Raw genomic sequence first — 12,218 nt, 5'->3', positions numbered from 1 at the left:
CTTATCTTATTTTTCCATTGCTATTTGGCTAGATTTTATCTATACTTCTCCCCCCGTCTCTCTCACTTTATCTTTCTAATATACCAAATATTAGAATATGATTTATTTGAAATTATGCCAAAAAATACAAATTATACCAAATATTAGAATATGATTTATTTGAAATTATACAAAGTATACCAAATATTAGTATATGATTTATTTGAAATTACACTAACTATACCATAATTATACCAAATATTAGTACAATCCTAATAAATTTTTATTTCTTCTTTCAGATCCCAGAATTATTTGCTTCTATCCGCAAAGCCACCAAAGAACACCGTGATGAAGCTGGAGACGGATCACTTTTCTTCCATGATGTCGGCGAATCTAATGAACCGGCTAAAGCATTCTGTGAAGTTATGTACCTTGGCAAAGTCCAAGTGGACAATCGCAAGTTGACTTCAACAGATATTGATCGTTTAGCAACAAGAATGTGTCCCCATGATGACGATGGATACACGGGTACAGACAATGTAGACAGCCGACAGAGACATGCCAGTGATGCAAGTGTCAGGAGTCTACCAGCGTCTTTGGACTCTGCTATCATTGTCACAGAGAATGACCTTGAACAGCAACACAAACAGCTGCACGGGGTCCGATTGAATGGGGTCTTCGAAGGTGTTGAAGAATTTCATGGTGTAGAGTCCCCTGGAAGTTCTTTTGAAAATATTGAGGAGTCAAATGATATGAAAATTGATATGTCCAAGGATTTTACAGATGGCGATAAAGATACACATCTGGAAGAAAAATCCTTGGCAAGTTCCGTGGTGGATAGTGTCCACCAGACGATGCTTTTTAGGCTTGGAAAAGAAGAGGTTTCGCTTATTAACTTGGATCAGAAGAAAGTAATTCTTGAGAGGAGATTTTCCGACATTTCCTTCGTTTCTCAGGTAAGATGTCTGTTTTGTTATTTAATTTTTTTTTTTGGTGGGGGGGTTTAGATAAGAGTTTAAGAATTCTCATAAAATGCCAAATAACTTTGGCAGCATTTTAAAATCCTTTTGGCATCTGCCACTTTTTTATGTTGCACGAAATTAGTTATGGTAAAAATTGAAATTATTCAAATGGAAAATCCATTACGATATTGGAAAATGGGATAAAATTCCTAGTATTTTACTAAAAAAATGTCCGATTCATATCTTTATTCATTAAAAAATATATGACAATTTAAACTTATGGGAATTCCTCAAATTTCCAAAATCTTGTATATTTATTTGGAAACTTTTAAAATTTCATAATTTTTTGAAATCATTTTTAAGCATGTTGAATTGGTTTGTGGTGTTGTTTTTTGTTTGTTTGTTTGTTTCTGCTGTTTTTGTTTATTTTGTCTTTTTGCTGATTTTTTTTTTTGTTCAAGTTATTATCATTCTGTCAATCTCAAATGCATCATCTTACACTAAACTACTAAGAATACAATTATGAATTATTTGGGACGTCTATCCAGTCATGGCTGACAGAATGAGAGCATACTAAAGGATTAAATAAAGGATTTCATTTGAAATTCTGTGCAGATTCCTGAATTAAACAGTGATTCCCAAATTCGATAAGATAAAAGATTAGTGTTTACATCGGCTGAAACATGAAAATAATACTCAAGATGAGAACAGTAGTCCAAGTAATCCAAATAATACCAACTATTTTTTGTGGTTTTCATACTGAGTTTTAAGGTTTTGAAGAGTTTTCTTACAGTTAAACCAAAAGGTGACTATTTTTGCATACATTTCGCCTAAAAAAAATCATAGCACTAAATAGTTCCAAAATCATCTTTTTTCTTACAGCAGTGATCGAGATCACGTGATTGTTCAGTCTCATTATAATCAAGCACTGAATTTGAACAACGACAACATGTGGACAATCACGACCTGTGCAGTGAACGCATACAAGTTCACAAAATGAACACTGACTATATCATGTGGCACACAAATTAACCATATTTGCCATATTTTTATGACCTTTCGACTGTCCATTCATTGGTCATATTTTTGACAATTCTTGGCTTGCTTTGTAAGATTAGACTTAAGACGCATGAAAAATAGTGTTGGGACGATTAATCAGAATTAGGAACCAGAAAAATCACAACTTTGGGCATATCGGAATTGATACCAGAATCAGAAAAATTGGTGCCTATTTTCCAATGCCAAAAACGATTCTTTTAATTAACTTTTTTTTTATTTGATTTTGTTAAAAAAAAAATATCTTCTACTGCTCGTAGTAATAATGTATATTTATTGATTTTAAACTACCAGTAAAACTAAAATTTACAGATCACCTCTCACAAATGTTTTTACGTTTGAGAAAATATTTGCACATTTAACATGTTTTTAGGTTAATCAGAGAAAAAATAGCAACTTTATAATTAGAGATTAAGAGATTTATCAGGAATTTAATATAAAATAAATAATTTTATCGGAATTGGGAAAATATTGGAATTGTCCCATCACTAATGGAAAACCTGAGCAGTTCCTCTGTCGGTCAATGGCAAAGTCAGATTTACACTAAAAAGCTCCAGTTTCTTTTAGTCAATAGTGACTTCAAATTCAGAAGTCGGACTAATGACCCTACGTTTTTCTTCTGTACCATAATTGTCTTGGTTATTGGGGCCTGATACCATTTTTTGAATCTTTTACATAATTGATCATAAAATGAACACTGGCGAAATCATGTGACACAAAATGAATCACCTATGCAATCTTGTAAATGAACTTGCGTAAATTTAAACTACCATGTTTTGTTGACCATTGTCTGGTGATAAGAATCAATCCCTGGTATCTGAGGTATCTTACTGAGATTGCACCATTTTTTAGTATCGGGACTATTAATTGGAATCGGAAATAAAAAAAAGTCAGAACTTTTGGGGGTATTGGAATCGGAAAAATTTGTGCCTATTTTCCAATGCAAAAGACAATTTTTTTTAATGATCTTTTTTATTTGATTCTGTTTAACTTTCACTGCTGGTAGTAATAATAAAACAAATATTGATTTTGAACTACCAGCAAAACTAAAATCTGTAGATCACCCCCGCAAGTTTGTTTTTACGTTTGAGAAAATACATGCACCTTTAACATGTGTTTTTATAGTAATCTGGAAATAACAACTTTATAGTTAAATATTTAGAGGTTTATAAAAGTATAGTAAAATATTTAGAGGTTTATTAAAGTATAGTTAAATATTTAGAGGCTTATTGGAAATTTAGTATGGAATCTGTAATTGTATCAGATTCAGGAAAAATATTGGAATCATCCCATCACTATTATTTTTGTTCTTGCTCGGTTTTTGTAATGCGAAAACAGCTGCATGGGGTCTGAGTGAATTAACATGGCTTTCAAAATGGTATAAGATATAATATTTTTGCTGTCGAATTCCATGACGTTGCATTAAGTATCATATTTATAACAAAAGCTCATTTTATTGCCACTTTTGTACAAACCCTCATGAACTCAATCGTAACTAAATGATGTGATATGCATGAATGGAACAATTCTCAGCAGATTTAGACTACAGCATCTTGTTGGCAGACTTCATCTTTCTGACGGATGAACTGTTTTTTGTTTTGTTTTTTTACAAAAACGTATTTCAATCAATATCACTGTGTTTACATCCCTTTTCCACTCAATCAATGCAGTGTGCATTGCCAAAAATTGAATATTGCCAAATATAGAAAGTTATAATAAAAAGGTAATATATGATGCAAAAGCATAAAGGGGTTTTAATCGAATCGTACAAGAAATATGATTTCTCAAAATTGATGTGTAGTGATTAAAAAGATAAATAAATAAAAAAGTAAAATTCGTTTTATTTTTGTTTGCTTGTAGGACTTTTTGTTTGATTGTTCTCCACTTTCTCAAATTGTATTTACTTGCAATATAATACGTATTTTAAATGAATATACAATTCAGTGTGGGGGATAAATAGTGTAGCATTCAATGAAACAGTTTTGACATTTGCTTACACCAAACATGTCAAACTCAAAGTCTCCTTAGGACTATAGGAGTCGATTTAGATTGTCATGAGGGCTGCAAAAGTTGAACACGACCAGCTTAGACTGAAAAAGAAATTAATATTTTTTAACCAGTGATTTTTAAAGCTCATTACTACCTATAAAAATGAATTTTGAGCCTTTATGTTTTTTCAATAAAACCAGCAAAGATGAAAGTTTTAAAAGGTTTAAAAGAAAACTATACTTTAATTTTTTGAACAAAGGCTGTTTAAAAAAATTAACAAATTTTATCACTAAATTCAAAAGTCATATTCAAACTTTAAAAATCTAAATAAATTAAAAAAAAACATATACTTATGTGACAAAAATTAATCACCAATAAATGGCTACGTGCTTAATTTACAAACAAATTGTAATTAAATTCATCTTTCATAAATTTGTGAATAAAATCATTATTTTTTATAGAGACAAATTCCAAAAATAGTTTTACTGTATTTTTAAAGGAAGATAATACTCAAAATTCAATCTAATTGTTTAACTTTTATTTTTAAATAAAGGATGGTAGCACCAATACAATAAGAAATATTTTAAAAACGTAAAAACTACACATTTAAATAAGGAAACTTTAGTAAGAAATTTTAGTAGTTAGGTGCACCTATACAAAAAAAAAAAAAAAAAAAAAAAAACATTTAGGATGAATTATTATTTAGCTTAGATGTTTTGTTGTTTTTTTATAAGACTTGACTTGACTGAAAATTATCTTCTCCCACTTCTACTACACAGAAACGTACCAAACCCCATGCCATTGAGTTGTAGTAGAAAGGAAGGTCATTTGTGCGGGACGCAAATGTGTCTACAATGGGCCACATATGGCCCACGGACCACGTGTTTGATATGCCTGACTTACACTAAAAGCATCAGATTGATCTATTACATTTTAGTATTCACTAATAGTTTTAATATAGTATGCCTCCATTGATCAGGGGTGACCGTGGATGATGCATCCTTAGCATTATTGTCCTGGCTGTCTACTCGGCTGGAACAGCACTGCTTGTAGCTGAAGACACCAATGCAGGCCAATGCAGGAGCAGCAGTCTCTGTCTCAAAGGTCACAAACATGTGTGATCTCATGACTGTTGGCGTTAATGCTATCCTCTCTGTGTGCATGCTTCTCCATGGCAACATTCATCAGCTTTCCCTCCCTTGTTTTCAGATGCTAGTTCAGGGTTCCTCTCCATCTTGAGTGGTCATCTGAAACACTTTCCCAATGTCAATGTTGATTGCCTTCAAGTTGTACATCACAATATCTATGTATCGAAGTTAGGGGCAGCTGATGGACCTCTTTCTATGTGCCAGTTCTGCACACAGCATGTCCTTTGAAATGCGCCTATTCTTTATGTGAGCATAGTCTACTATGCCCAAGGAGGGTGAACATACTGGGAATATTTGCGTGGGACAGGACCTCTGTGTTAAACGCCATATCTGACCAAGATATGTCACGGATGTGATAGATGCTTCATAAATGGAAGCTGTTGAGTCACTGCTCCTGTCTGACATAAGTGGTTCATGTATTGCTGCCATAGTCGTCATTTTCAGCTTAGGATTCCGTTGGTTATGATAGAGCAAAGTTATGTGAACTGGTGAACGACGTCAAATTCGTAATCATTGATAGTGCCCCAGTACATTTACTTTATTCATATCCTGAACTCTTTGCAGGCCAGTATCTGCAGTTCCTGTTAAGTGTTCATTGCAACTGTTGTGTTGTCAGGAAGCGGTATTTCTCTGATGAGAACTTTGCATCCTTCTGTTCTGGCTTTGAAGTGGGTAAAGTTGAACAACCCTTATCCCTGAGTGGCTTCCGGGCCTTGATAAGTAGTGATCACTGTGTAAAAAAAAAAAAAAGAAAAAAAAAAGTTGAACAGCCTGCCATCTGATCTGGCACGCAGATAGATTTTCTGAGTTGCAGTGCCGAAACTATACTTCAGGGGGATTACGAAGAAGATCCTGATAAGTGCTGAAGCAAGACGGCCTTGTAAAATAACGTGCTCGCATTACTCGCATACATATTCATTTATAATTCATAATAAGTTCATAAATTTAGGAGTTTACTCCACACATATTGACATGTGCACGCCAGTCTGATTAAAATGTTATTAAATAATATAACTTAAAATTTATTGTAGAGTATTCTCTATTTAATTTTTTGTATTTAGTTTATTTTATATTTTAAGGGTGAGTGGTTACACCGAAAATGATAAAAAAAAAAGAATAATGTGCTCATGTTAATCATCTAATTGACAAGAATATATATTCTGTAATTCATAATGATCAGTTCATTAGTTTATGAGTAAATTATATATATATATATATATATATATACTTGCAACCGCTCATTGTTGTCCGGTTGTAAAATATGCATAAATATTATATTTTAATTCATGCAGAAACAGACATGAACAAGCGAGTATTATGTTTTTTTTTCTAAACAGTTCACTTCCTGTAGGTAAAAAAAAAATACCTGAGCTGAGATCGAAACCAAAATCTGAAGGCAGTGATTAAAGTACAATAATCATTCAGCTTGCATGACACGCTCTTTAGAAAGTGCTTTCAAACCGACTTATATTTAACATAAGGAATCTGTAATGTGAACTAATCACGCATGCACAATCGTGAAACAGCAACCAGAGAAAAATCTAATGACTCTCACTTACCAATTTTTCGATTTTGACCCCTTAGAAGCCCTTTTTTTCTGGATAAAAACCTATTAAAGTTTTTCACATGTCTGAATAACCTATATACCAAATTTTACGTTTGTAGATTAAAAATTCATTGAGTGTATGGGTTGAGAAGTGTCCTCACACCTAAAGCATATGAGGGAGTAAATATGAAATAAAGTCTTTCAGGCAAAATGGAAAATTAGTTTATGGAATCATGGATAAGTAAAGTAACATGCTAGTAAAAACGAAACAATACGCTATTAAAGCTGCTTTCAGATGTTGGTTCAGGGTTCCTCTCCATCTTGAGCGGCAATCTGCAGTGCTCTCCTAGGACCCAATGTCAATGTTGGTTGCCTTTATGTTGCATATCACAGCATCCTTGTATCAAAGTTCGGGGCGGCCAGTGGACCTCCTCCCATATGACTGATTTCCATATAGGATATCCTTTGGAATGTGCCCATCCTCCATGCAGTGGATATGACCCAACAAGCATAATCTATATGCATGTATGAGGAAGTAAATATGAAATAAAAATATTCAAACAAAATGAAAAATTAGTTCATGGAATAGTGGCTAAGCAAGACAACATGCTGGTAGAAATAGGACACATATCATTAAAGCTGGACTAAGATATTTTGGCCAATTTGTTCAATCATATTCATTTGGTATTTTATATATATATATATATATATATATATATATATATATATATTGTGGCATAATCGTGTTGATACACTGGTTCTCATCAGATCACAGAAGTTAAGCAATGGTTAATACCAGAGGAGTGAGCATTTGGGAATTCTAGGTGCTGTATGTGCTCTCCGCTTATCTCAGCATTTGTTTCCAGTCGTTCTGTACATACACTTCACTTGCTACTGGTATTTAACAATGTCGACTTAGGATAGGTGTGGTTGGAGATTGCGCACCTCCTGCCACAAAAATCCCATGTGCAAGCACCCCTTTGTGGGTATCCATAGTCTGTTAAAGATTGAAAGAGTGTGTGTGTGTGTGTGTGTGTGTGTGTGTGTGTGTGTGTGTGTGTGTGTGTGTGTGTGTTATATATGGTCAAATGAATCGATTGAAATATCCTTGTCCAGCTTTAATGATATATTGTGTCCTTATTTCTACTAGTATGTTGCCGGTCTTATTCACTAGTTCATAAACTAATTTATTATATACTAGCAGGCCACCCGGCATTGCTCACTTAAATATGATATTTTCATTCATGCAGATTTCGCATTTATTATTATATTATATTGGACCCAATATATAGTAATGATTTAAAGTTTAAAAAAAAAAGACTTGTGCGCCACCACTGAGAATCAAAACCAAAATAATTTAGCTTACGATTTACTTTTTCTTTTGACGTTAATGCCTGAGCTATGAAGACATATTTGCTGCAAGGCTAAAAATTAATATATGAACCAATAGCTATTACGTTATGCATACATATTTGTAATGCCATCTTCGACCTTCACCTGGTAAATTACATTTTTTTTAATTTTCACATTTTTGTATCGATTTTCCCTGGCTAAAACCCAAATATAAAATTTTGCATGGGTTAATACCCTATATATTAAGTTTCATGTCTGTAGAGCAAAACCTGACAGGAGTTGGTAGGCAAAATTTTTTAAACAAATATATATATGCATAGATAAATATATATAGAAAGAAGTTTGTGTTTACGATAACTTTTTTTACACAAATATTCTGCAAGTATGTATGGCACAATCATGTTGCCATGCCGGTTCTCGTCAGATCACCAAAGTTAAGCAGCGTTGAGCCTGGCCAGTATCAGATGGGTGACCATTTGGGGAGGCTAAGCGCTGTATGTTCCTTCTGGGCAGGTTGGGTGTGGGGCTAGCACCCTCACCCCGAAAAAAAGAACTCCTCGCTTCAAAAGCATCTACAAAAGTTGTGGATGGCCTATGCCCCACCCTAGGGGCTCAAAGCTATGAATGGATGGATTACACAAGTATAAATCCTGTAGAATATCTCCATAAATACGTAATAGTTAACTAAAGATGATCATTCCATGAGAAAACTGAAAAAAACTAATAAGGAATTACTTCAAATGAATGTTTAAAAGAATATGCAAATTAGCTAGATCTTTTGCTAGTGAATGCAACTCTACAATACATATATAACCAAGTTGTATTTTCTTTTTAAATAAATAGAAAAATGTGTTTTTAATATATGCACAAAAAAAAATTATAGGAGTATAGATATAAAATATAGGTGATCTTTTTACCACACTCACATTAAATAGAGAGAAATGATTAAAATCTCTTTTCAAAAAGCTATTATATATCGATAGTTATATTGTACTTATGTAAATCCTTGCATTGTACATTTTTTTAGGTAAGCCGTTCACGACTAAAGAAGAAACTATCTTTTTATATATCTTTGTGTAATAACAATGAAGCAGACGACTTGTGAACTTCCTTGTGTCTAGCTAGAAATCCTGCTGCCCTATTTAATCCGGTTTCTTGTATTTCTATCTTTTTGCAATACTAATATCAGTCTTCCTCTTGCTTGTAATGAATCTCTTGAGTGGCGCCGTGGACTTTCTATTTACAGCGCAGCTCCAATATTAATCTTCACTGTTCTTCAGTTAATTTGTTTGCTAAAAAAAGACTTAAAATAATGCGTCGGAGTTAATTCAATGAAATATTAAGCTAAATTCTCTTGTTTCTGTTAAGACTATATAATTTTTTTTTAAATTATTATTTCACCCCAAACAAGGCACAGTGCCACTTTGATGTAAAGGGCTACTATTTGGCACCAAATTTACTGGGATGCTATTTATGGAGTTGAGCAGCGAGATATCTATTCACATTACAGTTGAACTTCTGCATGTCGGTACAGTTGGGCAAGCAGGAACCCGAGAGGGAATTCCAAAGTCTAGTAGTTTGAGGGGAAAAAATTATTTTAGTCGAAGGTTTTTTGGTATTTAGGGATCTCTACAGTGTAGGGGTGGGATTTTGCTTCTTGTCAGGTTACATTGAGGGAGTACAAGTGAAAAACTACTTTTGAACAGACAATACCTAGAAGTTAATTCAATGAACTTTACTCCATTTTCCTTTTTTATATATATACTAGCAGGGGTGCCTGGCGTTGCTCGGGTGTTTGGAGGTGTATGCTGTGCAAAAAAAGCAAAAAAACAAAAAAAAATGGTTAATTTTTTAAAACTTTGACCCCTATTATGACCCCTTAAAATTTATAGTTTCGGGCTCAAATCACTTTATTAAGTTAGATCCAGGTTCAAGGAACCTATATCTAAAATTTCAAGTGTCTAGACCCAAAATTGTCGGAGGAGTTTGGTAGAGTTCTTAAAGGTCAAATCGTTGAAATTTGACCCCTTAACAGCCAAATTTCTGGCTGACACCCGTCACATCGATTTTCCCAAATCTCAGTACCCGGTATTTCAAATTTTGAGTCTATAGACTAAAAATTGACAGAGTTATTGCGTAGGGAAATGTACACAGACAGACAGAGAGACAGACACGTTCACTTTTATAGATATATAGATATATATATATTTTTTTTTGAGACTACATAATTGTATGCCTTTTAATTATTATTCAAATCTGACGTGAGAGGCTGCTTATCCTCCTCCCAGAATTCCTTTAAAAGATGCAAATATCAGACCCCCCCCCCCCAAAAAAAAAAAATTAGCTGGACTGTTCCTCATAAAACTGTCTGCAGATACATAACAAGTTCTTGTCGAATCCGTCCCCTTAAACAAATACCAAATTGCAACTACTAACAATTGCTACGCTATTGTCCCCATGACTACTGTACAGTCATTAACTCTTATCCTCGAATGGCCTCCAGGTCTTGGTTAGTGGTGACTCCTCTATGAAACATATATATATATATATGTATGTATATCTTGTTTAAATTTAATTAAAACTTTCTACTGCACTGCTTATATTCTCTCACATGCTTCTTTAAAAAGTACAAGATATTATCCCCAAAATAATTTAATGCAATAAAAAACATTGGTTGCTATGGGGAAAACTATTTAAAAATAGAGATTGCATAACAGAAGTTATTGGATTAAAAATAGGTTTTAATTTTATGAGTTATGCCCTTTCGTGTCATTATTGGTAATTTTATGGAGCAAAATTTGCACACATTCTTTTTTTTTATATAAGGGATCGCAAATTGCAAGAAATCAGCCCCCCAAATATTTTGTTGTAAACGAAAACATACTGCTATATAAAAAAACTGGGTGAAACTAGACCTTATGCAACTAAAGTTATGGGTTTAGAAAGATTAGACGAGTTGAACTTTTGTTAAGGAGTTTTACAGTGCATGCAGTTGGCTCACTTTAAAAAAAAACATTTTATGCGTGCGTTTTACTTATGTGTACATATCGTTCAAGTCGGAAGTTAAACAAATTTACTAAAATAAAATAAAATAAAAACTGATTTGAACAATGTCAGTAACATATTTCCTATACAGCTGTACTTAAGCTGTAATTATGTCCCTTTTTTAATTTATTTATTTATTTTTTACAATTCCATCTGTAAATCTTACTTTTCTTGTATTCTTAGTGCAGGAGTAGCTAATTTTTAGGGTTTTACTATTTAAATGTTTTGTGTCTTGTCTTGCTTGTATTAAAATGGTGATCGACTAATTTTTAAAAAAATTGCCCAATATTTTGGTTGGATAATTGACAAAAAGGTGGATTGGTCCAAATTAGCTTAGCAGATGCAATGTTGCTTAAGAAGTAATTACTCTCCATCAAGCAATCATTTTTTATACACTTGTACCTGTCAATGTTATTGTTCTGCAGGATTGTTCACGAACCCACCCGTGTGCCTGATACACCCGGTCAATATGCAAGCCTTTTAGACCTTTTCCTCACAACTTCCCCTGAGCTGTGTTCATGTTGTGTCCTCTGGGATCCTCTGACCACTCTGTTGTAGCAGTTAAGATAAAAATGAAATGTAATAACTCTTCAGACATACCTCTCCACCGTATTGTATATCGATACTCTATGTCTGACTGGGATAGCTTCCGTATATTCATATCTGACCTACCTCTGCATTCCATGTTTAAAAAGATGTGTCCTCTATAGTATCAGACCTGACCGAATGGTTAATTGTAGGCATAGACCGATTCATACCATCCAAAAAATTCCAACAAAAACCTAACAGCCAGCCAATAGTTCTCCCCTGAATGTGCTGCTGCTATCGCGCACAGAAATCACTTTTTCCATAGCTACCAACGTAATAGATGTACTGAGACTAAAACTGCTTTCAAAACTGCCAGCAACCACTGTAAAAGAGTAATAAAAAATGCAAGAGAGCTATATGCTCAATCTGTTAAATCCAAAGTAGCTGAGCAGTGGCTTGGTTCCCCCAGTTCTGGCAAATAGCAAACAGGATCTTGAACAGAAGCATGCGTTCTATCCCAACTATCATCAATGGACCTGAGGTCATCTCGTCAGCATCAGACAAGGCCACACTATTTGCCAAGTACTTAGCAGCTAATTCTACCCTATGCGA

General features: G+C 33.7%; 1 protein-coding gene across 7 annotated transcripts in view; it reads left to right on the top strand.

The window, feature by feature from the left end:
* Positions 1 to 12,218, top strand: part of LOC145253622 (TBC1 domain family member 1-like) — a 386,800-nt gene that overhangs the window by 232,962 nt on the left and 141,620 nt on the right. For all 7 annotated transcript variants that reach the window (XM_080112951.1, XM_080112952.1, XM_080112950.1 and 4 more), the window contains exon 2: positions 279 to 935. In XM_080112951.1, the coding sequence (XP_079969077.1) occupies positions 279 to 935 (657 nt within the window). The remainder of the gene's footprint in view (positions 1 to 278; positions 936 to 12,218) is intronic.

This window comes from Euprymna scolopes, chromosome 3 (genome assembly GCF_053919585.1).
Source record: "Euprymna scolopes isolate OS-2025 chromosome 3, ASM5391958v1, whole genome shotgun sequence".
Lineage (NCBI taxonomy): Eukaryota > Metazoa > Mollusca > Cephalopoda > Sepiida > Sepiolidae > Euprymna > Euprymna scolopes.
The sequence above is the reverse complement of the archived record's forward strand: the minus strand, read 5'-3'. Positions and strand labels throughout refer to the sequence as shown.